General features: G+C 46.3%; 1 protein-coding gene across 1 annotated transcript in view; it reads left to right on the top strand.

Annotated features, from left to right (window-relative positions):
* Positions 1-202: 202 nt before the first annotated feature.
* LOC139389311 (stalled ribosome sensor GCN1-like) overlaps positions 203-26,363 on the top strand; it is a 43,960-nt gene continuing 17,799 nt past the window's right edge. Inside the window, exons 1-43 of the mRNA XM_071135949.1 lie at positions 203-231; positions 1,679-1,781; positions 1,921-1,984; positions 3,124-3,255; positions 3,414-3,522; positions 3,684-3,782; positions 3,925-4,059; positions 4,169-4,237; positions 4,396-4,504; positions 4,617-4,691; positions 4,927-5,055; positions 5,159-5,209; positions 5,328-5,426; positions 5,510-5,683; positions 5,801-5,953; positions 6,109-6,201; positions 6,308-6,383; positions 6,477-6,633; positions 7,559-7,748; positions 7,841-7,965; positions 8,159-8,337; positions 8,483-8,576; positions 8,783-8,896; positions 9,012-9,210; positions 9,384-9,536; positions 9,650-9,831; positions 10,824-10,904; positions 11,335-11,478; positions 11,876-12,000; positions 12,184-12,373; positions 12,501-12,571; positions 12,698-12,863; positions 13,021-13,215; positions 19,648-19,894; positions 20,010-20,131; positions 20,289-20,403; positions 20,604-20,783; positions 20,916-21,136; positions 21,256-21,324; positions 21,416-21,751; positions 21,836-21,978; positions 22,813-22,930; positions 23,048-23,263. Of these exons, the coding sequence (XP_070992050.1) occupies positions 214-231; positions 1,679-1,781; positions 1,921-1,984; positions 3,124-3,255; positions 3,414-3,522; positions 3,684-3,782; positions 3,925-4,059; positions 4,169-4,237; positions 4,396-4,504; positions 4,617-4,691; positions 4,927-5,055; positions 5,159-5,209; positions 5,328-5,426; positions 5,510-5,683; positions 5,801-5,953; positions 6,109-6,201; positions 6,308-6,383; positions 6,477-6,633; positions 7,559-7,748; positions 7,841-7,965; positions 8,159-8,337; positions 8,483-8,576; positions 8,783-8,896; positions 9,012-9,210; positions 9,384-9,536; positions 9,650-9,831; positions 10,824-10,904; positions 11,335-11,478; positions 11,876-12,000; positions 12,184-12,373; positions 12,501-12,571; positions 12,698-12,863; positions 13,021-13,215; positions 19,648-19,894; positions 20,010-20,131; positions 20,289-20,403; positions 20,604-20,783; positions 20,916-21,136; positions 21,256-21,324; positions 21,416-21,751; positions 21,836-21,978; positions 22,813-22,930; positions 23,048-23,263 (5,820 nt within the window). The 5' untranslated portion in view covers positions 203-213. The remainder of the gene's footprint in view (positions 232-1,678; positions 1,782-1,920; positions 1,985-3,123; positions 3,256-3,413; positions 3,523-3,683; positions 3,783-3,924; positions 4,060-4,168; positions 4,238-4,395; positions 4,505-4,616; positions 4,692-4,926; positions 5,056-5,158; positions 5,210-5,327; positions 5,427-5,509; positions 5,684-5,800; positions 5,954-6,108; positions 6,202-6,307; positions 6,384-6,476; positions 6,634-7,558; positions 7,749-7,840; positions 7,966-8,158; positions 8,338-8,482; positions 8,577-8,782; positions 8,897-9,011; positions 9,211-9,383; positions 9,537-9,649; positions 9,832-10,823; positions 10,905-11,334; positions 11,479-11,875; positions 12,001-12,183; positions 12,374-12,500; positions 12,572-12,697; positions 12,864-13,020; positions 13,216-19,647; positions 19,895-20,009; positions 20,132-20,288; positions 20,404-20,603; positions 20,784-20,915; positions 21,137-21,255; positions 21,325-21,415; positions 21,752-21,835; positions 21,979-22,812; positions 22,931-23,047; positions 23,264-26,363) is intronic.

Here is a 26,363-nt window from a genome sequence, read left to right as displayed (position 1 = left end):
CAGTGTGGAAGGTTTAGAGAAGGAAAGTAAACACACACAGACTTGAGATTACCTTCTAAATTAGTATATATGTACACAGTTAACGTTTTAGGTTGTGTATCAATTGCAAAGATATTCCAAAAATTTACCACCTGTAGGATTCCACTCCACGTGGTGATCATGCGTTGTAATGAACCGGAAGTGACAAGTACTTCCTAGTTCGAGACCGGCAAGATGGCAGCGGACACGCAGGTTTGTGTCGCTGATGTTTAAAATTATGCGGATTCCTCCTCGAGAATATGTCGACCAATTACTTTTGACAATGAAGATGTTATGAGGGATAATTACTTTGTGTCTGTCTGTTTTTCTGTTTAAAAAAATAGATGTAAACAGTCTATCCAGCTGGGTAAGCTAGCTAGCTAGCAACCTGGCTAGTAGTTACGTTACATGCGGAGAGTGCAGGGGTTTAATAATGACTCCAAACGTTTCTATTGGACAGGTTCAGCAAATCGGGAGGGACGTACCTGCAGCTGTCCAATAGAAACACTCGTTTTCGTTGAAAAACAATGACAAGTTACCACTATTTGGAGTAATGAATATACCCCAGGGGTGTATTCTCTAAGAACCAAACGTAACGAAACCAGGAGGAACCTACCTCGATTTGTCCAATATGAACTATCGTTGTCGTTGGACAATTGTTCCGTTTTGTAACTGTTTGGACTAATGATTACACCCCATATAGCTCTAACTTAGCCACTACAAGCGTAGCCGACTCAACTCCACGATTTGCGATGGAGTTGAGCGGCGAATATTGTGGGCGGACTGGAGTTCTGACGTCACACAATATTACGTTAAAAAAAGCTGCATTTGAGTACACGAAATTTCCATGTTTCATAGTTCCTACAAGCATTTGAACACGGCAACAAAGAACAGCCTCCATTCACACAAGAGAATTTCATGTTTTTGATTTCATTTTATGTGACGTCGGAGCTCCAGTCCGCCCACACCAGTCGCCGCTCAACTCCATCATAAATCGTGGAGTTGAGTTGTGTTCGGCTACTACTAGCAAGACGTGGCCAGCTAGCTGTTGTTAGCTAACTATTAAGCGAATTTTCTTGTGCATATTGGTGACCAACTCCGTTGATTAAGATGCATCGAAATGCCAACTGTTGTAGCTAGATGAGCAAGTTTTAGCCAGCCTAACTAATTTACTTGTTAAGTAGCATGAATCATTTCACGACGTTCTTTGTTTTTTTACAGACAATTTTTGTTGGAACATTTTGCTAAATAAAATGTTTTGATTGTTAAGAGTGGTCTCATCATTTTCTGTCCGATGTCAAATCAGAAGATTTGTTTTTCATCTTGATCAATTGGAGACGTCTGGCAAAGTTATAACTTAAAACACAATTTTTTAGAGATGCAGTGCAAGTGGGGCGACAGGGTAGCCTAGTGGTTAGAGCGTTGGACTAGTAACCAAAAGGTTGCAAGTTCAAATCCCAGAGCTGTCATTCTGCCCGTGAACAGGCAGTTAACCCACGTAACCCACTGTTCCTAGGCCGTCATTGAAAATAAGAATTTGTTCTTAACTGACTTGCCTAGTTAAATAAAGGTAAAAAAAAAAAAAGTGGTACAAATGATTGATGTTGCCCCAGTGACACACATTTATTTTTTGATTTCGGATGTCTGTGTATTGCAACAGGTTTCAGACACGCTGAAGAAATTTGCTGTGAAAGTGACCACAGCCAGTGTAAGAGAGCGCGAAGAGGTCCTTGGCGAGTTGAAGCAGTGCATTAGTGGCAAAGGTGAGAAGACATATACCCCAGTCGGCATAATTGTTTTATTTTCGGCTCTCACTCCTTGTGTAGTATTTGGCTTGGATGGTCAAAATTATAGCAAACTGGTGTCTGTGATTGACAATTATGTGTATGTGTGTCCTTACAGAGCTACCAGAGACAGCCATTAAAGGGCTATGCAAGCTTTTCTGTCTCACTCCACACAGATACAGGTAGGTGCCCTCAATTAGCCTACTGCTATTTAGGATTCCCCAGTTAGTAATTTGTCAAATCAAAGTTTATTTGTCACGTGCGCTGAATACAACAGGTAAACCTTACAGTGACATGCTTACTTACAGGCTCTAACCAATAGTGCAACAAAGGTATTAGGTGAACAATAGGTAGGTAAAGAAATAAAACAACAGTATAAAGACAGGCTATATACAGTAGCGAGGCTATAAAAGTAGCGAGGCTACATACAGACACCGGTTAGTCAGGCTGATTGAGGTAGTATGTACATGTAGATATGGTTAAAGTGACTATGCATATATGATGAACAGAGAGTAGCAGTAGCGTAAAAGAGGGGTTGGCAGGTGGTGGGTGGGGACACAATGCAGATAGCCCGGTTAGCCAATGTGCGGGAGCACTGGTTGGTTGGCCCAGTTGAGGTAGTATGTACATGAATGTATAGTTAAAGTGACTATGCATATATGATAAACAGAGTGCAGCAGTAGCGTATAAAGAGGGGTTGGGGGCACACAATGCAAATAGTCCAGGTAGCCATTTGATTACCTGTTCAGGAGTCTTATGGCTTGGGGGTAAAAACTGTTGAGAAGCCTTTTTGTCCAAGACTTGGCACTCCGGTACCGCTTGCCATGCGGTAGTAGCGAGAACAGTCTATGAATGGGGTGGCTGGGGAATTTTTAGGGCCATCCTCTGACACCGCCTGGTGTAGAGGTCCTGGATGGCAGGTGGCTTAGCCCCAGTGATGTACTGGGTCGTACGCACTACCCTCTGAAGTGCCTTGCGGTCAGAGGCCGAGCAATTGCCGTACCAGGCAGTGATGCTCTCGATGTTGCAGCTGTAGAACCTTTTGAGGATCTCAGGACCCATGCCAAATCTTTTTAGTTTCCTGAGGGGGAATAGGCTTTGTCGTGCCCTCTTCACGACTGTCTTGGTGTGTTTGGACCATTCTAGTTTGTTGTTGATGTGGACACCAAGGAACTTGAAACTCAACCTGCTCCATTACAGCCCCGTCGATGAGAATGGGGGCGTGCTCGGTACTCCTTTTCCTGTAGTCCACAATAAACTTATTTGTTTAGTCCTTAGTAGTGTGTGTTGTGTTAAAATGAAAACGTTGGCTACTCTGTAGGGATGCTGCATCTCGACGAGCCCTCCTCTCAGTCATTGGCCTATTGGCCGAGTCTCAACCTGAAATCCTAGCAACCAGCCTCCTCCACTGCCTCCTCAACAGTGGTGTTATCAGCAAGAATGGAGCACCCAGGTAGGACATGGGGAAAGGTAGAGGGCCAAGGCCAAATGTCTTATCAATTTGTATATACATTTACAGTGTGCTATGTGCAATATCTTACTAATTCAACCACATATTGAATATCTTGTTTTGGTTCCTTGTCCATCTGTTATATGTTGTGGTGTTCTCAGTAAGAGTACAGGCTCGGCTGCCTTTACCGGGCTGGCCTGGACCTGCCTGCTGGTTCGCTCTGTGTTTTCGGCTCCAGAGAAAAGAGAGGGCCCCATCTGGAAGAAACTGGTAAGTGAACGAGGACAATGCTTATAGAAGCCGTGCCTTTCTCTATACTGTGAAACAATTTCAGCATGTCAGTTATCAATATGCTTTCTAGTTCCACACCATTTGTGGGAGATGTTTGATTTGGACTGATGATTCATGATTCACTATCTTTCCTCTGACAGGTGGAGGTCCAGAGTTTGCTGCTGGCTGAGGTGGTGGGTGGGGCTCAAGCGCCAGCACTGAAGTCAACCCTGAAGAACCTGAGCAACATGTGGAAAAAGGTAAGGATGGTGTGGAGTTGGCGTTCAACAAATGACCCGACAGTTCTAAGAAATATTTGGGCAAAGTCACCATGGTCCAGTGTATAATCACTATATTGGATCTGCTGTGATTTAGAACGCTTGTCTCTGCTGTTTTGACCAGAACCCTGGCCTGGCTGATCAGTATATAAGCACCATTTTGAGTCTGGAACAGAACCCCAGCTCACTGGCTCTGCTTGGGGTGTGTCTGGACTTCTGCACAACTCACAAAGACATGGCCACTGTAGAGAAACACAAGGTGAGTCTGATATTAGTTGAATTCAGTATATTCTATATTTTTTTGCAGATTGAGTCAGTACATATGCTCACATTTGAAATCTCTAACCACGCCTGTATTCTGTTTTCAGAGTGCCGTATTGGACCTGTATATGAAGGCAGTCCTCATGAGCAAGACTAGACCACACCAACACATACTGGTGAGTGAAGCTGGACTGCTGCTTCTCAGGGAGATCAAAAGATTGGTGTTCACAACCTAAAGACCACCCATCGCCATAATTGATGTGTATTGTGAAATATCTTTTGGGTGTTGGTGCTGAAAATTCTTCTCTGTAATGTGTTTTGTGTTCCTCTGCAGGACAAGAGTGGTTCGCTGCTGCGGCATGTTTCCCACTCTGAGTTCAAGGTGCTGCTGCTGCCTGCCTTGCAGAAGGCTATGCTCCGCAGCCCAGAGAATGCCATGCAGAGTGAGTACAGTAGCTAATATCATAACCAATACCGCAACATACTTTTGTGTATATTCTATACTATGTATTGTAGTTTTGTCCTTTTCAATATATATTTTCTCCTCTCCTTCAGCCGTCTCCTGTCTACTAGCTTCAGTGACACTTGACCTCAGTCAGTATGCCATGGATATTGGAAAAGGCATTGCAAGTAAGTCATGCCTTTTATATCTAGAAATGTAGCTGTGTGTGTGTGTGTGTGTGTGTGTGTGTGTGTGTGTGTGTGTGTGTGTGTGTGTGTGTGTGTGTGTGTGTGTGTGTGTGTGTGTGTGTGTGTGTGTGTGTGTGTGTGTGTGTGTGTGTGTGTGTGTCTGTGTGTGTGTGTGTGTGTGTGTCTGTGTGTGTGCGTGTGTGTGTGTAAAACCAGGCTGTGCTATGCGTTTCAGGCCAGTTGAAGGCCAATAACCCCCAGCTGATGGAGCAGGCAGTGCAGGCCATGCAGAACCTGGCCAAGCAGTGTAGTGACCCAAGTGCTGTACAGGACGTCGTCACACACCTCTTCAGCATCCTGGGAGGCAAGGACAGCGCACATACTTTCACCTAAGAAACATTTGAGAACATATGACAGCACCTAGTGTAAAGTATATTTTTGCACTAACAGAACTGTGTGTTTTTCAGGGTCAGAGGGGAAGCTCACAGCGTTCGGCCAGAAGATGAGTGTGCTGTCAGGTAACGTTGTCCCATGTGTCCTGTCTTTCATAACCCGCACTTAGTATGTTCGTCTTGAAGACAGATGGATGTTGTCTTTTAACCCCTGTTTTGATTGCTCTTGGCTTGTTCTGCCCAGGTATCGGCAGCTGCAGCCGTCATGCTGTGTCGGGCACCTCCAGCCAAACGCTCAGCTCTGCAATCGCTGTGCTGTTTATCCCTTATCTGCAACAAGAAGGTAAGAACTATGTCTCATTCCTTCCTCCTTCTCATTCCCTTTGTCCGTAAAGAGAGAGGTGCTCATGTGATTGTCTCTGTCAGTCCATGAGGGTACCCTGGTGCACGCGGTGGCTGTTCTGTCTCAGTGGAGTGGGCGGCTCACAGTGGAGGTCCCCAAGGCTCTGCTGGAATGGTTCAAGAAGGCCTTCACCCTCAAGACCTCCACCTCTCTTGTCCGCCACGCATACCTGCAGGCCATGCTGGGGGCTTTCAAAGGTCAGTTAGTTACAGGCGCTGGGCAACTTTGTTATTTGTGTGTGTGTGTGCATTGATCCAGTTCTACAGCATGCAGGAGGCACAGTGTCATAGTCCTGACCCCTCTCTCCTCCATAGGTGACACTCTGGGACAGGCGTCTGACCTCGTGCCCCTCCTCCTCCAGACAGTGGAGAAGGCTGCGGCCCAGAACTCCCAGCATGCCCTGCTGTCAGAGGGTGTGGCTGCTGCCGTTCTCCTGAGTCGACTGTCTCTGCTGGAGACTCAGACAGGTGAGTGAATCTACAGTAGGATCATGGCACTCCTTGAGATTAATGAAGTCCTAGATATTTGATTCTGTTGAATGAGGTTGACTGTAGGGGACAGCATCCTTGTTCATCAGTTTGGAGACTGACATAAAATTGTGTGTTTTTTGTTTTTGCTGCAGAGGCCAAGTTGGCTGGCTTCTGGACCCTGATCCTGGATGAGAAGAAACCCTTATTCACCACAGAGAAGTTCCTCTCCCAGGCCAGTGAGGAAGGTGAGGCAGAAACAAACAATACACAAATATGCCAACGATCAGTCATCACACAAGTGTCAAGATATGGAATGACATTGAGCAGTAAACCTGGCTTCTTTCACCTCAGCTCTGTGCACAGTGATACAGCTGTGTGAGAGACTTTTCCTGGACCACTCCCACAGACTCACCAATGGCAAATCACAGTAAGTGACTTTGACGCTGGTCAAGCATAGCGGTTTTCCAAACATTGTTCCCATTCTCCTCTGACTGTAACTCAATTGCTCCCCTTTCCTTAGGATGTACCACCGCGCCACTGTGGTGGTGCTGCTGTCTCGTAGTTGGTGTGTGCGGAAGCGGGCACAGCAGATCGTGAAGAAGCTGCTCTCCCTGAGCGGCTCCGGCCTAGCCTACAGCCTTCTGGGAGAACTCAGAGTGGTCATCAACAAACACAAGGTAATAATAGTTGACGATGGGATGCGCTACACATTTGAATGGATTTGTAGTGTCAGGTCTCACTTCAGTGGTACTATAAACTAGTAATGACTGAATAATTAAATTGTGATGTTAGACATGGATCTTATTTTCTTTCTATTTGTAGAGTATTCTCTACATTTTGTGTTTGTCATAAACCAGGTTTCCATCCAACCTTCTTATGTGAGTAAAGTACATGTCAGGTCAAAAAATGTCACGACAGGCCTGATTGAAACAACAAGTTTATCGGTAAACTTTCCAAATGTCTGCAGAACAAAATACGCTAGACAGGGTGAGATCTTTTTGTGTCTGTAAAGTTAATTATGCGAGAAATGGCGTCGGAAACGCCTTATTGCGCAAAAATTGATATAATAACCATCATATCGAATTAAACATGGAGTCACATGATATGTTGTGGTCCTCCCACTACGGCTCTGGAAACCATGCAGTTTATTAGGCTGCAGATGAAATAAGTTATGAACAACTTCACAGAGTAATGCTGCTTTCCAGTAAATATCGAACATCTTATTTTGGTGACATGATTATCGACGCTTGGCTGCCATTTGACAAATAAAAATAATGTGTAGTGTAGGTATCTGTGAGCTGTTGTTGAGCTGACAAACCAACACCAGAGTGGGCACATTCACTATATAATGCAAACATTTTTCTGACAAAACGATCTATAGATTAGAAAATTTGCTGGAAACCCATTTACTTGTATTTATTAATTCGGTACATGGGAATTTAACTGCTGAAGTTTGATGGGAATCAAATTTTCCCACCATCTCTGGTGGGAAAATGCGCATATTGTTTTTATGCATATTTTAGAATATTTGCATGAAAATCTGTGGCCAATTGGATGGAAACCTAGCTACTGACTAAATACTGCATCTTTATCTTTCCCCAGGTCTTGCCTCAGGAGGTGCTGCAGGCGGAGTCAGGGGAGTTGTCTGAGGTGGGCAAGGCCTACAGTCCCCCTCGCGTCCTGCTGGAAGCGCTGCGTGTGGTGTGCTCTGTAGCTGGCCAGTGGAGCGACCCGGCCGAGGCAGACCAGATGGCCATGGAGATCCTCATCGTTACCCACCATCCCTCCATAGGTCTGTTGGATTACACTATAGCATCTTTCACACTACAGTTTGTATAAACCCACTTCTAGTACTGACGTATGTTCTCCTCTCCTCCGATGCAGTTGCAGCTCGACCCGGGCTGTGGCCTTACCTGCTGTCCAGCATGAACATCAAAGCCCATGAGTTCATCGACAAGAACCTGGATGACATTCTGCCACGGCTGCTGGAGGCCAACGCTGACAATCAGGTCAGAACATATTTCTCATAGTGACATCCTTATATCAGATGTACACATTACAATACACATACATACTTACACTCACAGCCAAGGGTTGGTTCAGGCCCACTTTTGCTCTTGTGATTAGTTGAGACAAGCCTATGATCCAACTTGACCTGTTCTCTTATTGGCTGACTGATGGTTGGTCCTCTTGTTTCTCCAGGCTGTAAGGAATGCGGTTGGTGCCCTGTCCGGTCTCTCTCCTATCAAGCTGTTGCCGCGGGTGATGGAGCATGTGAAACAGTGGCTGTCCAATCCGGCGCTGCGGCAGGTCACCAGAGAGGAGTACGCCATCATGCTCACCCCTGAGGGAGAGCTGTATGACAAGAGCATTATCCAGAGGTAGGACACAAACACACTGTATTACTACTGTAAGAGGTGTTCTGTGGGTTTACCATTGTAAACACTTATCATTGATCCAAAACACCTTGGCTATGTTGATTTCTTTGTTGTTGCTTGTAAGACATTTCATTCTCTTCCTGTGCAGTGCCCAGCAGGAGAGCACTAAGAAATGCAACATGAAGAGGGAAAACAAGGCCTACTCGTATAAGGAACAGATCATAGAACTGGAGCTGCAGGAGGTGAGACTGGGGGACTGTGATTGATGGAGACTAGATGCACTCCTATCTCATCTTATGGGTTACTAGATACAGGAGCATATTGGAACCGTTTGATCCTCCTCTGTTAACTTATCAGATCATTTTAGTAGGTTGAATTATGATGGAACCATTATATAATTGAAGAAAGTAGTTTTGAAATTCACTGGGATTTTGATGATGTGGTTTAGGAGATCAAGAAGAAGAAAGGAATCAAAGACGAGTTGCAGCTGACCAGCAAACAGAAGGAGATGATGCAAGCCCAGCTGGAGAAAGAGTCCTCCATTCGCAAGAGACTACAGGGGGTACGGCTAGATATTTGAACACGTACCCCGTTTCTCAAACTTTAGATTCTGAACATTGACATAATAATATTCCTGTTTGATTGATCATTGATTGTTGTGTGATTGTGGTTGTCAGTTGGACATGGAGCTGCGGTGTGCGGTGGGTCTGCTGGAGGCAACGTTGATCCAGAAGCCACCCCAGATCTCCTGGCAGCTCCCAGGGGTCCTCCAGGTCCTACTGCCTCTCCTCCACTCCCCCTTGGCCGCCCCACGCCTGCAGCAGGCCTTCCTCGACATAGGAGCCTGTCTCATTTCCAAGGAGCTGCACTACCTGGGTACATGGACTACTACACTAGGGAGAGCTACTACACTAGGGAGAGCTATCTCTCACGATGTTCTTGCCCACACACCTACATATCTCCAGTTGTCTGATCTGTGCAGGGAAATAGTTTCGGTGAGGAAACTTCCTCTAACCTCCTGCATGTTCTACTCCCGGCCTTCTCCACAGCTGTGCTGGTGGGCCAGGTGACGCTGCGCCTGATGAAACCTGAGTGTGATCTGGACGAGGCCTGGGGACAGGAGGATCTAGATACAGCCACCCAGCGCACTGTCGGCCTGCTGCACATGCACACTGTCCCACACAGAGAGGGCAAGGGTGGTGGTGAGGACACACACGCAGGGAGAGGGCGAGACAATAGTGACAAATACACATCAAGGACGTAGTGCAAGTATATTACCTGCAGATGGGCTAATGCGCTCATCCTGTTGTTTCAGACATGGCTCCACTGTCTGCCCCAGCCTTCTCCTTCTGTTTCCCCCTGCTCAACACCGTGCTCAGGGACTCCTCAGGCAGCATCGAGGAGACGGAGAGCATGCAGGTCCGTGCCCTGCAGGTCATCAATGTGCACGCTCAACTCCGTGCCGAGGTTGACACTACAGATATACTCATCGATGAGGTAAGAGTTGATCATTTTGGGCCTCACTGCATCACAGTGAGGCGTCACTCCCAGGTTCTATCCTGGGCTGTATCGCAACCAGCCGTGATCGGAAATCCCATAGGGCGGCGCAGAATTGACCCAGCGTGGTCCGGGTTAGGGGAGGGTTTGGCCCAGCGTGGTCCGGGTTAGGGGAGGGTTTGGCCCAGCGTGGTCCGGATTAGGGGAGGGTTTGGCCCAGCGTGGTCCGGGTTAGGGGAGGGTTTGGCCCGGCGTGGTCCGGGATAGGGGAGGGTTTGGTCCGGGTTAGGGGAGGGTTTGGCCCGGCGTGGTCCGGGTTTGGGGAGGGTTTGGTCCGGGTTAGGGGAGGGTTTGGCCCAGCGTGGTCCGGGTTAGGGGAGGGTTTGGCCCAGCGTGGTCCGGGTTAGGGGAGGGTTTGGCCCAGCGTGGTCCGGGTTAGGGGATGGTTTGGCACAGCGTCGTCCGGGTTAGGGGAGGGTTTGGCCCCGCGTCATCCGGGTTAGGGGAGGGTTTGGCCCAGCGTCGTCCGGGTTAGGGGAGGGTTTGGCCCAGCGTCGTCCGGGTTAGGGGAGGGTTTGGCCCAGCGTCGTCCGGGTTAGGGGAGGGTTTGGCCGGGGCGGCTTTACTTGGCTCATCGCGCCGTAGCGACTCCTTGTGGCGGGCTGCAGGTTGACCTTGGTTGTCAGTTGAACAGTGTTTCCTCCGACACATTGATGCGGCTGGCTTCTGGGTTAAGTTGGTGGATGTTTCGGAGGACACATGACTCGACCTTCGCCTCCTGAGCCCGTTGGGGGAGTTGCAGCGATGAGACATGATCGAAATTGGGGAGGAAAAAGAGCTAAAATACAAAAACCAAAATAAAAGTTTGAGTTTAGCAGTGTGTTGTCACCTCCCGTTGTCTGAGGCGTCTCCTATCAATATATATATACTCCACTCTATCGTAGACAAAGGGCTTATGTTTGTATGATATGTTTCTTGTCTCTGTCTCTCAGAATGGACCTGAGCTGCTACCTCGTTTCGGTATGCTGCTGCTCCTGACCAGAGTCATCTCCACTGCAGCACCCAGACTGCAGGTACACCATGCTTATATTAGCCTGACAATGACGCACTAAATTCTTCTGCTGCTTGGTCCAATGCCGCTACATACTTTAGTCTGAGACTTCTATCATAGAAGTCGTTTGTGGCGGCGAGAGGGGCGTTGTACAAAACAGTCATCAGTGATTGGATCGTCTCTAACTAATCAGAGTATCAAAGCCAATGACGAATTTTCAAACTGCCGCAATGGCCCAACCCATTGGTTTATAGACCAATCAGACAGCCCTGCATGTGTTTGCATTTGGTAAAGGGTCGAGGAGGTACACGGATCCAGACTCATTGCGGAGAAGAAACTAAAGTCCGGAAGGAGTCTGGGTGGCCAGGCAATGCTTCTTCCACATTTACAGACAAATCCTAATCAGTAGAGCTATCGCGTACGTTCATACTGTGTGTGTGTGTGTGTTTCAGGTGCTGGCGTCCCAGTGTCTGACGGCGGTGTGTGCCAGTGGAGGAGGAGAGAAGGGCTGTGCTCTGGCTGAGCAGGATGAGATCGACGTCCTGCTGGAGGCTCTGCTCTCCCCCTGCTTCTCTGTCAGAGACGCTGCCCTCAGGGTGAGGAAATAGGAAACCGCTTCCACCCCAAAGACATAAGACTGCTGAACAGTTCATTAAACGGCTACACGGACTTTCTGCTTTTCATACCCTACCTACATGTACACATTACCTCAATGATTCACCCCAACTACCTCGTACACCAGCACACTGACTCGTTACCCCTTGTATGGAATGTTACCCCTCATTATTGTTATATTATTTTATTTTGTATCAATTTGTTCATGTTCTCTTTAACAAATTGTTGGGAAAGGGCTCGTTATTAAGCATTTTGCTGTAAAGTCTACACTTGCTGTATTCAGGCACGTGACAAATGCGATTTGATTAGTGTGTGTGCATGTACTGTGCGTAATTACTGTGCGTGGGTCTTTGGATGTGTGTTAATGTCCCCCCCCAGGGCTTGACGGAGATGGAGATGGCTCTGCCTACAGAAAGTACAGATGCCAGTGGTCTGAGTGTCCTCCGCAGGCTGTGGGTGTCCAGGTTTGATGTGGAGGAGGAGGGAAGGACTCTGGCTGAGAAGTGAGTAGCTAATGTTGTCCCATCCATGTAATACTTTTCAGATAATATTAATACTTTGCATAAAGGATATAGCTCCCCTCTTCAGAATGACTTTGCTTTTGTGAAGTAGCGTGTCTCCCATCTCATGTTGCGTAGCTGCTGTGACTGACCATACCTCTCTGCTCCCCTTCTTCTCTCCCCCAGGCTGTGGCAGGCTCTGTGTCTAGAGCTAGTCCCTGAGCTGTGCTCTCTGCTCATCGGGGATGTGACCCACCACGAGGAGGCTGTGCGTACTGCAGGTGCCGAGGCTCTGTCCAGCGCCATCAGCGAGTACCGCGACCAGTCCCCCATAGTCCTGGGCCAGCTCAATGAGCTCTACCACCAGAAACTCTATGTGAGTCTCCCTCCACCGTGTCCCTCCTATCACAGCTCAGGAGTAGCCACTAGTCACTGGGTATCAGGAGTGGCGTAATATTGTAGGCTAGAACCAGGGTCAATGTGAAACTGTTGTGTTTTTACAGAGACCTCCTCCTGTCCTGGATGCTTTAGGACGAGTCATCTCTGAACAACCACCTGACCAGTGGGAAGCCAGGTTAGAGGACGCTCTGCCACTCGACAATGTCAATACAACTCTTATTCTACTCTCTAGATCCTTATTTGCTGTGTTTAAGTGGGACCACCTTGTGCATGGTGTCTAAGGATGTGTTGGTGTCTGCAGGTGTGGCATCGCTCTGGCTCTGAACAAGTTGTGTCAGTACCTGGATGAGCCTCAGGTCACTCCTCTCTTCCTGTTCTTTGTTCCTGACGCCCTGAATGACCGTCACCCTGAGGTGCGGCGCTGCATGCTGGACGCTGCCCTCTCCGCCCTCAACACACACGGAAAGGTACCAACATGGTTTATTTGATTTATTCTATACAACCACACCCATCTCCTGGCACCCAATGCAATTGCTCTTCTCTCAATGGACTCCTACTAACTCAATAGAGTATATCCATTTTTGTGTCTCCTTTCTGAGCAGTGTGTTGCCTGTTGTGTTCCAGGACAATGTGAGCGCCCTGCTCCCGGTGTTCGAGGAGTTCCTGAAGGACGCCCCCCAGGACGCCAGCTACGACTCAGTCCGCCAGAGTGTGGTCATCTTAATGGGCTCTCTGGCCAAACATCTGGACAAGAGTGACCCCAAGGTCAAACCCATTGTGGCCAAGCTCATCACTGCCCTTTCAACACCCTCACAGCAGGTACTGGAACAATCCTTGAAAAGGACAGAAAGGCCCACACACTGAACATGGTCCCAATTACCACCTTTATTGACAAGGTTTCGATCCAACAAGGATTTTCGTCTATGTTGGATGAAAACGTTGTCAATGAAGGTGGCAGTTGGAAGCATATTACATTAGCAGGCCTACTTGTTATTTTCAAGTATCCTTCATTAGTCCAGCAACTTTTTTTCCAGTTTTAAACAGACAAGACAACACAAAGCAATATAAATAATATACTCAACTAGAAAAAATACAAATAATATAATTTTTTTTACAAAATATTGCTTTAAAGATACCATACTTTAGACAAGGTAAACACACCAGGCAGAAGGCTACAAAGGTTAAAGGGCAATCTATAGTACAGGGACAGAGCAAACACCTCACCATTGTTCCTGTAAACAGTCGAGGGATAGGGGTGGAGAAAGGCAACCACTCACAAGCAGTCATGGCCACAGACCGACCATCCACTGGACCAACAATAAACCGTTTACAATGCTTTAAAATAATATTTTTTTTAAATCATCATTTTATGTACTCGTGAACAAAAGTTAAAGATAAAAAACTGGGAAAAACAAGGTCACATTTTAGTCTCTGACCGGGCAAGATGAACAAGGCATCCACAGGTCACAATCAATAAGCACATGGACCTTAATGCCCCCCCAGCAAAAACACAGAGAGAAGCTCCTCCAACTCTTAAGTCACAGGGGGGACAAATACAGACTTATTTTAGTTTTAATTGGAATGCCATCAGAGGATGGACTGTTTAAAGTAAGACCGGAATGGAGCCCAAGCCTCATTAAACAGTTTGGGGTTCCCACATCACAACACATCTCTCAACCAATATTTATAAGATGGGGGAGCTGCCATCTTCCAGTTCTGTAGTATTAGCCGTCTAGCTAAAAGAGTTGTATAAGCAACAGTGTCCAACTGGATTCTTGACAGGGGGGTACCCATGGGCAGTACTCCAAAAAGGTCTGTAAGGGGAGACGGATCTATAACAGTGTCATATATATCAGAGGAACATTTAAATATGAATTCCCAAAAACCTGACAGTTTATGACAGCCCCAAAACATATGCAACAGTGTGGCTGGTTCCACTTTACATCTGACACAGGTAGGATCAAAATCAGAGAATATTCTTCCAAGTTTGGCCCCAGACCAGTGGATACGGTGAACCACCTTGAATTTAATGAGGCTGTGTCTAGTGCTAAAAGAGGATGAATGCACCCTGTGCAGCACAGATTCCCATGTGTCTTCCCCAAGTTCCTCCCCCAAATCCTTTTCCCATCGAGTCTTTAAAGGCACCAAAGAAGGGTTCTGTAAGTCATTAATGATTGCATATACATCTGAAATAGCGCCCCTAGGAAGCTTGTTCAGCTCCAAGATGCATCTCTATAGCTGTATTCGCAGGCCTATGGGGAAATTCAAGTGTGTTAGCTCTGACAAAGTTTCTCGCCTGGAGATAGTGGAAAAAGTGGGATGGTGGGAGGTTGAACTTTTCCTGTAGCTGAGCAAAAGAGGCAAATGTATCATCAGAGAATAATTGGGTTAGTGAGGCGATGCCTAGTGAGTGCCAGATGGCAAAAGCCCCATCATTCAAAGATGGAGGAAATAAAATGTTCTGATTGATTGGGCCTGATGGAGAAAAGCCTCGTAGGCTAAAGGCTAAGCGGAACTGATTCCAAATTTTAAGAGACTGCTTTACAATTGGGTTGACACACCTTTCGCCTAGGGACACTGGGAGAGACGAGCACAACACAGAAGAAAGTAAAGCAGGTTTACACGGAGGGCTCTGAAATTTGCAGCCCAATAGTATGTCTGAAAATTTGGTAGAGCTAAAGCTTCTGTAAATGTTTTCTACCAATCCGTGGTACCTTGCCATCCCAAATAAAATACATGAATGTTTGATCCAGTGAATTAAAAAAAGATTATGGAATAAAAATGCGTAAACATTGAAATAAATATAAAAATTTGGGCAACACATTCATTTTTAATGACATTAATCCTTCCGATAAGAGAAAGAGGTAGTGGATTCCAAAAAGTAAAATATTGTTTCAAACTGTCTGCTAGAGCAACAAAGTTTTCCTGAAACAAATTTGTATATTTCCTTGTCACTTTAACTCCCATGTAGGCGAATTGATCCCGGACAATCCTAAACTGAGAACTTGTAAAAGAGCACTTTAAAGCAGCCTTATTTACAGGAAAAAGCTCACTCTTGCCTAGATTCAGCTTGTACCCTGAGATTGATCAATTTTTTTTAAAGAACAGATAAGGCACGAGGCAATGGGGTATCAGGGTTAGAGATAAACAAAGGAGGTCGTCAGCATATAGTGAAAATTTATTCTCTAAGCCCGTCCTGATTATTCCTTGAATGGCATCATTAGAGCGTAGTGCAATGGCGAGAGGCTCGATTGCCAAAGCAAACAACAAGGGGGAGAGTGGACAACCCTGTTTGGATCTGCGGTGCAAGGGAAAATAGTCAGAGGACAAGTTGTTAGTCCGTACCGAAGCCATGGGGGGAAAATAAAGAATCTTTATCCACGCAATGAATTTGGGGCCAAAGCCAAATCTATAAAGGGCAGCTGTTAGGTAGTCCCACTCAACGCGGTCAAACGCTTTTTCCGCATCAAGTGAGACCACCACCTCCGGGTCCTCCGACGCTGGGGAGTACAGTATATTCATAAGGCGCCTAATATTGAAAAACAAATGCCTATTTCTCACAAAGCCAGTCTGGTCAGAGTGTAGTACTTGGTGCAGCGAGCCTTCCATACGGATGGCTAAAAGCTTGGCTAGGATTTTGTAATCACAGTTTAAAAGCGAGATTGGGCGATAGGATCCACATTCCAGGGGGTTTTTGTTGTTCTTTAATAGTAATGAAATTGAAGCCTGAAAAAGACTAGGCGGTAGCTTTGAGGTATTAAGGCACTCTGCATATAATCGAGACCAGAATGGGCAAAGCAGACCAGAAAACGTGCTGTAGAATTCGGTTGGAAAACCGTCCGGACCTGGTGATTTACCACTTTTCATTGCGGACACTGCTGTTGCAATCTAGTCAGGTGTAAATTATTCTTCTAGATAGTCATGGGAGTCTGTATCAAATGAAGGCATATTCAAGCCATTAAAGAATGAATCAATCCGCAAAGGGTCTTGAGGGGATTCGGAGGTGTATAGCGCAGAGATTTACGGATCTGATGTGCAAGGAGTTTACTGGCCTTATCGCCTTGTTCATACACTCTGTACCGAGCTCGCAAGAGTAACTGTTCAGCTTGCCTGGTAGAAAGCTCATCAAATTCAGATTGGAGTAGTTGGCTCTTTTTATGTAGATCAGAGGAAGGATCTGTAGCATACTTCTCATCCAATGTGGCTATGGACTCGCTCAGGTCCCGAAGTCACTGAGAGCAAACTTTGTTTTGGTTGGCTGTATAATAAATAATTTGGCCACGTAGGTATGCTTTGAGAGACTCCCATATGGTAGAGCAGGACATACTTGCCGTTGAATTAGTTTCTAGGAATAAGGTGATTTCAGAAGAAATTAAATTGACAAACTTCTTATCTGAGAGTAAAATGGACACCATTGATAACACATAGGAGGTTGCTGGGGAAACTAGTTCAAGCACTAACAGTGAATGTCAGAAATAACAATACTCTCGTAAGTACATCGTCGAAGGTTAGGCAGAAGTTTTTTGTCCAAAAATAAGTAATCAATGCTTGATGAATGTTTGATGAACATGAGAATAAAAGGAATACTGTCTATCTGTAGGGTGTAGGAAACGCCAGGCCTCAAACACAGCATATTTCTGAAGAAAATATTTGAATAAGTAGGGCACATTTAGATGGGCCAGTAGTTCTTCTTGAGGACTTGTCAAGAACTGGGGACATTGTACAGTTGAAATCCCCCCCTAAAATCAACAAATGATAATCTAAATTGGGTATAGCAGATCAAAACGAAGAAATGAAACTTGTCATCCCAACTGGGAGCATAAACACTAGCCTAAACTAGAAGGGTAGAAAACTGTTTACCGGTTACTATGACATATCGTCCCTTAGGATCAGTAATAACCTCAGAAGCTACGAAGGGAGTAGATTTATCAACCAAAATGGCAGCACCTCTTGATTTACTATGAAAGTTAAAGTGGAACACTTGACCAACCCAGTCCCTACGCATCCTAAAATTCTCACCAGTTCTCAAGTGAGTCTCTTGTAGAAATGTAACGTTTGCACAAAAAAGACAGAATGACAATATTAGAACTGAACAATTCAGCCTTCCTCCCCCCATCCCAGACAGTACCTCCCAAAACGAGGTACAAGCCTAAATAGAACATGTTCTCTTCGCACAGTATGTCTGTGAGAGTGCGGTTTTAAACCTATACCCTCAGTCCCGCCCTTTAAAGTCGCGTTTTGTTAGTGGATCAAGCAGCAAAAAGAGAGAGAAATTAAAAGTGAATCCCTTGTGCAAACAAAATGACAAAAGCACCACTTGTAGATTATATTCCCAGTCTTATAACAGGCATTGAGAGAGAAAATAAATAAAATGTATAAAGGCTCTCAACCAAAAACCTAATTTGAAGTTAGCAAATCGTAGTAAGACAATAATTTAAAAAAATGGTTTGTCTAGTTTGACGCTGCGACAACTTACAACCAAGACCAAAAAATTACATGTGCGCAACGTTGAACGTTTGCTGGGCATAAAGGATGCTCAAAACCTTTAAAATTGAAATGAAGATCCCCAAAAACATGTAGCCTCGGAACATTTACTGTTTACTGGGTCGGTGCAAACCCATGCAGTAAACAAATAACCAAAAATATTTTGAGTCACTGAGACATTATGTAAACAAAATGAAAATGTGAGCGAGACAGCCTAGAAACAAATGAGTTAAGTAAAACCTTAATACAATGAAATTAAAATGACTGAATGCTTGTAAGGCACGCACACTAGATGATCAAAACATTAGATCACATCAAATATGCCTGAATGGGTTTGCCAACTCCCCAACTATACAAGACTAGTATGTTACAATGTTATAACTAAACATAATTGTACCACGGGTGGGCTACTTACTATCCACAGTTCGCAAGCAACAGTTGCTGATCTATGAGCAACTTCAAGACTTCTTGATGTGACGATGAATGTGAGCCATAGCCTCATCCGGAGACTCAAATGTGTAGTCTTTACCATCATGAGATAGCCATAAACGGGCCGGGAATCGCAGTCCATACTTCACACCTGGATGGTCCCGTAGTAGTCGTTTGGCCTGTCCGAAAGCTGCGCGCTGCCTGGAAACAGTGGGGGAGTAGTCCTGGTTGATGGAGAAGCTCTGTCCTTGAAAGCTCAGAGTGGTATTGCGGGCTCGTCGGAGAATCTCCATCTTCTCATGAAAAAGGGCACTCGAAGAATTATGTCACGGGGCCTCTCACCATCCCGGGGCTTTGGGCGCAGCGGCCCGGTGGGCATGATCAATCAGGGGCTTCTCATCTAAGGCAAGAACATCCTTCAGCAGCCCATAAACAAAATCCGTGGCGCGAGACATTTCCGCTGACTCTGGAGCCGATACAAGTCTCAGGTTATTGCGAGAGAATCCCTCTAAACTCACACAGCTCTCCTTCACCTTTTTCAGATCCGCAGCTAGGCGTTTCACGTCAGCCTCCAGGGAGGTAGTTCGGTCGGAGACATTGGTAGCGGAGGTCTCCAGTGCTGCAATCGTTGTAGTGTGTGATGCAGTTGTTGTTTTGAGTGATGTGATTGCTGGCACCGCCTCGTTCCGCAGGATGGTTAGATCTGCTTTTAAAGTATCAGAAACCTCCTGTATTTGGGCCTCAATCATAGCAACTACCTCCGTTTTCATTTCAACTATCTCGGAGCGTAGTAGTTTGATGGCCTCGAATGTTCATTTCAGCGCCGCCAGGCCAAGCCACACCCCCGGGTAAAGTATGAGTCCCCGGGCCCTCAGACTCGGGAGAGGGCGATGATGAGAGTGGGTCTTGTAGGCCGTGTTTTCTCAAGTCATGTTTTTGGCCTTATGTTTCGTCGACATGCAGACATTAGAAAGCAAAGTAGTCTTGGTTTTTACGAAAAGGGATCACCAAACTAATATTTGAAAATAAATACGGTTCTGCCACAAAATTCACATGAACTTTAAGAATACCGCGGGAGCAAACAGAAAACACGTCAGTCGCACCAACCCCCCCCCCTCCCCAAACTCTGGTTTTTAAGGATGTGCATATGACCACCAACCTTTCTCTGGTAAAGTCCCTCCCATTATTATTATTGAAACATATAAACATCTTTCTATAACCTATATGCATTGACCTTTACAATGGAATGCCTTTACATGATCACATTGGCCTCAGCTGAGCAACACTAAGCCTGCTTGTAGTAACTGTTGCCTTGTCTGTCTCTCCTCCCTCCCTCAGGTCCAGGAGTCTGTGGCTAGCTGCCTGCCCCCTCTGGTCCCTGCCATCAGGGAGGATGCTGGGGGGATGGTGCGGAAGCTGCTGCAGCTGCTGCTGGAGAGTGACAAGTACGCGGAGAGGAAGGGCGCAGCCTATGGTCTGGCAGGCCTGGTCAAAGGCCTGGGCATCCTGGCCCTCAAACAGCAGGACATCATGAGCACCCTGACCGACGCCATCCAGGACAAGAAGAACTTCAGACGCAGAGAGGGTCGGTGACTCCTCACCAGTTGCTTAACCTTTGCTGGGCTCCATGGTTTAGTTGGTTCTACTGCTATCTGTGACTGATTTTTTTATACAGTTCTCTCTCCCCTTCTCTTTTCCAGGTGCTCTATTTGCCTTTGAGATGCTGTGCAACATGCTGGGGAAGCTGTTTGAGCCCTACGTGGTCCACGTGCTGCCTCACCTCCTGCTCTGCTTCGGGGACGGGAACCAGTATGTCAGAGAGGTAGGATGACCATTACCAGCTTCTTATTTCAATCCCACCTCCCTCTGCCTTTCCTCCTCTCTCACACCAAACACTAATTTTCCACCTAATAATTCTCACATTCATTCACGTTTATGTTGTGCATTACGCTCTGCCTAACCTCCCTGCCCTTTCCCAGGCGTCGGATGACTGTGCCAAGGCGGTGATGAGGAACCTGAGTGCCCATGGGGTGAAGCTGGTGCTGCCCTCCCTGCTGGTGGCTCTTGAGGAGGAATCCTGGAGGACAAAAGCAGGTGAGGGTCAACCCACAGCATCATGGGCATTTTTAGAGAGCTCTGAGGACACAACCATTCAAAATCAATCACCTGTTAGACTTATTTCAGCTGGTTAGTCCTGATACCGCCATACCTCTTATCCTGTCCTTCCTTCTTCTGCACCCCACTACTGCTTCTGTTGCTCCCTCTCTCCCCCCTCTCTCTTCTCCTCCTTCCAGGTTCTGTGGAACTCCTGGGGGCCATGGCATACTGTGCTCCTAAGCAGCTGTCCTCCTGCCTGCCCAGCATTGTTCCCAAGCTGACCGAGGTGCTGACTGACTCCCATGTCAAAGTGCAGAATGCCGGCCAGCAGGCCCTACGACAGATTGGCTCTGTCATCCGCAACCCTGAGATCCTGGGTAAGAGGGCTGTGTTAAACTCTGAGATTTAGTTAAACAAATGACAAACTTCAGTTCAGAGCGGTATGAATAGGATAATATTTCAGATTTGTACTTCAGGATAGTTACTAACAGATATTCTGTCCCCCTCAGCCATAACCCCCATCCTGCTGGACGCCCTCACTGACCCCTCCCGTAAGACCCAGAACTGCCTGCAGACGCTGCTGGACACCAAGTTTGTCCACTTCATCGACGCCCCCTCCCTGGCCCTCATCATGCCCATCGTCCAGAGGGCCTTCCAGGACCGCTCCACCGACACTCGCAAGATGGCCGCTCAGATCATCGGCAACATGTATTCCCTCACCGACCAGAAGGTACAAAACAGCACTGGGATATTGAGTTGCATTGTACTACAATTGATCTTCTAAAGTGCTCTACTGTTTTATGTGTGTGTTTCTATTGGTTGACACAATGTGTTGTCTTTGTGTTACAGGACCTGTCCCCATACCTGCCCAGTGTCATTCCTGGACTCAAAGCCTCTCTGCTGGACCCTGTGCCTGAGGTATGTGCTTGTACCGAAGAGCTCATCAACAAACAAGTGAATGTGATTTGGTTACCTGATAACTCTCGCTCCTTCTCCACTCCTCTACCAGGTGCGTACCGTGTCTGCCAAGGCCCTGGGTGCCATGGTGAAGGGCATGGGTGAGTCGTGCTTTGATGACCTGCTTCCCTGGCTCATGGAGACCCTGGCATCTGAGCAGAGCTCTGTGGACCGCTCTGGAGCTGCCCAAGGTCTGGCTGAGGTGATGGCTGGGCTGGGAGTGGAGAAGCTGGACAAGCTGATGCCAGACGTGGTGCAGACGGCCAGCAAGGTGGACATCGCCTCCCACGTCCGCGACGGTTACATCATGATGTTCATCTACCTTCCACTCACCTTCGGGGACAGGTTCACACCCTACGTTGGCCCCATCATCCCATGCATCCTCAAGGTAGGGAGCACTCTCCATTCACCACCATCCCTCTCTCTGGTTGTGATTACCTCTCACCAGTCTCCCCCTCTCCTCTGTTATCAGGCTCTTGCTGATGAGAATGAATATGTGAGAGACACTGCCCTGCGTGCCGGCCAGCGCATCATCAGCATGTACGCTGAGACGGCCATCGCCCTGCTGCTGCCTGAACTGGAACAGGGCCTGTTTGACGACCTCTGGAGGATTAGGTTAGACATCTACTCAAACATAATTTATGTGATATTATACGGTGTCGGTGGGTGAAAACGCGCTTTGGTGATGACATTTCGCTTCTTTGTGTTATACATTGCGTTTTACCAGGACAAATATGATTCTTCATGTTCTGAATCTTTCAGTGGTCTTTCTGTAACGTATCGGCAATAAGCACCGAGCTCCGTTGACAGTGGTGCTGGTTTCTCGGGCTAAACTTTTTAGGATTTTGCATTTTGTGGTCGTCGTCTTCCAAGTTGTTTCCACAGATGCAAATGGGAAAATGAGCACGACACCAGCTGATTTAAATGTAAAAGGCTTAAATATGCTGAGTGTTCCATTGACATTTCAGAGATACGCTTGTTTTTGTGAGACGTCTGTGAAAAAGCACAAACTTTGCATTAATATGAACAGCGCATATGAAAATACTATTTCTCAAATCCGTCTGTTGTTTTATGTCCTCCGGATTTGAGAAGAAAGATGACAAGTTCAATGGTAAGCCTGTCCGGGAGCTTTAATTCTCGCACAGCATCCAGCCTATCTGCCGCCATGCTATTTTCCTGATTTATGACCCAACAAAAATATCTGACTTCCGTTGATTTATTTACCCAAATTTTGACCATCCTACAAGGGTCAAAACTCCAGTATATTTTGAACAGGTTATGATAGAGACATGAGATTTGGACCAATGGTTTTCTTAGAGGATTATCTACACTTTTGGTCAAAATGTAAATTTTTGATTGGATATTATATGCAACATTATATAGTATACTAAATACTTTTCTTGGAAATGTAAGTCTTAACTGAGCCTCCATGTTGTCTCTGGACCACAGATTCAGCTCTGTGCAGCTGCTGGGAGACCTACTGTTCCACATTTCAGGAGTCACAGGCAAGATGACCACTGAGACCGCTTCAGAGGACGATAACTTTGGCACAGCGCAGTCCAACAAGGTATTCTGACATGATTTTCCTGTATAGATTGCTGGTTCTATAATGGTTGATATGAGAAGTAAATAATATTGAATGTATGTAATGTTGGTGCTGAGCCCTCTTCCTCCTCTCCCCCAGGCTATCATCGGAGCGCTGGGTGGAGAGCGGCGTAACCGGGTCCTGTCTGGCCTCTATATGGGCCGTTCAGACACCCAGCTGGTGGTGCGACAGGCTTCCCTACACGTGTGGAAGATTGTGGTGTCCAACACACCCCGCACCCTCCGGGAGATCCTGCCCACCCTCTTCACTCTGCTGCTTGGCTTCCTGGCCTCTGACTGCCCCGACAAGAGAACGGTAACTCTACTGCTAGGATGTCTAGTATGTATGGAGCTGTTTCTTTATTGCTCTCACAACTGTTGAATGAGAGAGAATGGCACTGCAATGGATTGCAGCCATTTTACGGGCTTCTGACCAATCCTGCTATTTTCTGTGTTTGTTTTTTTTGGTGCTGGAAGTACCAGTGCCACGCTCAATACGGAAGAGGTCCGATGACACGGATACTAGGTTACAGGGCTGTTTCGCTAGCACAGACTGGAATATGTTCCTGGATTCATCCAATAACATTGAGGAGTTTACCACAGGGCTGTCCCCGATCCCCAAAAAGTATTGGTATACCGAAAGTCGCCTGTTCTTTCAAACAATTGGTCGACATTTTAAAATGTGTATTTTTCCATATATAATATCTATTTTAATAAAGTCAACTATATATGCATTGAGCTTGTCTGATGCTTTAAGCGCACTGTTTGACGAAATAAGACACAAATTACTTAAGAGGGAGCCAGAGATCATGATAACCAGAAGAAAAAAAACTTAACCTGTCCCGACCATCCTCCTCCCGCTCCCTACTGGCTTTTGCAGATTCTGTCGTTACTTTCCGGAAGTTGCCGGTAATAGGCTACATGAGTCGGCGGCAAGCTTTCTCATTTGGAATGCCAATTTCTCTTACCATTTCTACTGATGGGGCTCCCGAGTGGCGCAGCTTTCTAAGACACTGCATCTCAGTGCAAGAGGCACTGAGTTCAGTTCTACAGTTCCTGGTTCGAATCCAGGCTGTATCACTTCCGGCCATGATTGGGAGTCCCATAGGGCGGCGCACAATTGGCCCAGTGTCGCCCGGGTTTGGCTGAGGTAGGCCGTTATTGCAAATAAGAATTTGTTCTTAACTGACTTGCCTAGTTAAATAAAGGTTAAATTAATAGAATTCTGCTTGCCAGTTATGGTTTACATATGCATTTTTTTCGTTGAACAGTTTCATTTCTTTCTAATAACATCTTTGTATCTCAAAATCATTGTCATGTGATTAATCTAAATTTAATCTAAAAGAAAATTATATAAACCTAAAATGTAACTTCTATTGCCAACTAGGCGCCACTCGGAAGGCCCAGAGCATGACATTTGTCTCTTATCAAAAGGGACAGAGCGGAAAATAATTTTCAAATACATTGAACTATTGTCATGGATGTAAAAACGGACTGTTTGCTTGCTGTTTGAGCCGAAGAAAATGTTACTTTGAGAAGCTCAACTCCTCCTTAGTGGTGCTGCATGAAGCCAATCAGAAAACCTATCGGATCCCCAAATAGGCACTTTTTATATGCCTATATTTGTGCGCAGGCCAGCAATCCTGTAGGTCTAATTCTATGCGTAATCAGGTGCGCGTCCTTACTCAACATTGACAGGAGCACTCCAAACAAAATATTGACTAAATTGTCAACTCGTAAATGGAATGAAATAAACCAAAACTTGTTTCTCACAAGCGTAGCCTAGGTTGTGCGCTCTGCAAACAACGTGTCCACTCTGACAATGAGAACGGTAAGACTGTAATAATAATATATTGAATGCATTAACAGATATTACCGTAACCAAACAAACATTGTAGATTTGAAATGATAGCATTTAAGGGTAAATGTACTACCTATATATGTCATGGGGAATTGATATACACTAACAATCAAACCCAAACAATTCACACAATTAAGTTATGAAACAATGCATGTGCACAAATTGGTGGGAGAGAGTGCATTCTGGAGAGACTTGCATTGTGCTGCCACACTCCCCTTCTTGGACTGTGCCATCCCCACAGCTTCCGGCACGAATAAGACAGGTGTCTTATGTGCCATAAAAAAATATATATATATATATATATTGCTACTGTTCGACTAAAAAATATCTGGGTTGAACAACATCCCATCGACCAAACAATCGACCGGTCAACTAATTAGGGTCAGCCCTACTCGCAAGGCTGCCGACCCAGACTCTATCATCAAGTTCGCTTACGACACAACAGTAGTAGGCCGGATGACCAACAACAACGAGATCAGCCTACAGGGATGAGGTAGGCACTGTGACGGCGTGGTGCCAGGTAAACAACCTCTCTCTCTCTCTCTCTCTCAACGTTAGCAAACAAACAAGCTGATTATGGACTTGATTATGGACAAGAGGAATGAGGCTGGACACACCCCCATCCTCATCAACCGGGCCGTTGTGGAGACGGTCAATACCGTCAAATTCCTCAGCGTATCTGAGGAGCTGAAATGGTCGAACCACACGGACACCGTGGTGAAGAAGGCACAACAGCGACTCTTGAACCTCAGGATGCTGAAGAAATGTGTCCTGTCCCCGAGGGCTCTCGCTGTTCTACACTGTCGGGTTGCATCACAGCCAGGTACGCAACTCCACCACCGCGAACCACAGGGCGCATCAGAGGGTGATACGCTCAGCCGAACGCACCCTTGGACACCTACAACACCAGGTGTCAGACAAAAAGGCCAAGAAGATCATCAGGGACCCCAGCCACACAAGCCATGCCCTGTTCTCCCCGCTTCAATCACTCAGACGCGGGCAGTACAGGAGCATCTTGGCAAAAACTGGAAGACTGGCCAATAGTTTCCACCCTCACCATCAGGCTGCTGAATAGCCACCACCAGTAAGCTACCTGCTCACCCCTGCTACTCCCCCCTATGGACATTCCTCCCCACACACCCTCAACGGTCACATACCTTACATGCTGCTCCCGCTATGGTTATTCCCCCCCACCCCTAAACAGTCTTTACTCTGCCTCCACCCCAATGGAAAATTACTTATTAATCACTGCTACAGTTATGTATATAGTTCTCTTTATATTGTTGTTTTTTTATTACCATTTTCATTATTTTATTTAACAAAGTCCTGTATGTTGGAGCTCAGAACCTAAGATTTTCACTGTACCCTGCAATCACACCTTCAACCCTGTACATGTGACTATTAAACACTGTGAATCTGAACAACACTGAACCATGCATGAGAACAACATGTTCTCTGGTCTGCTTGCATGTTTCAAGCAGACCACCAAAGTCCCTGTGACCCAGAACCTGTCTAAATTACTATCGCCCCCGTAGCACTCGCATCTGTAGCCATG

Source organism: Oncorhynchus clarkii, chromosome 30, assembly GCF_045791955.1.
Source record: "Oncorhynchus clarkii lewisi isolate Uvic-CL-2024 chromosome 30, UVic_Ocla_1.0, whole genome shotgun sequence".
In the NCBI taxonomy this organism is placed as follows: domain Eukaryota; kingdom Metazoa; phylum Chordata; class Actinopteri; order Salmoniformes; family Salmonidae; genus Oncorhynchus; species Oncorhynchus clarkii.
The sequence above is the reverse complement of the archived record's forward strand: the minus strand, read 5'-3'. Positions and strand labels throughout refer to the sequence as shown.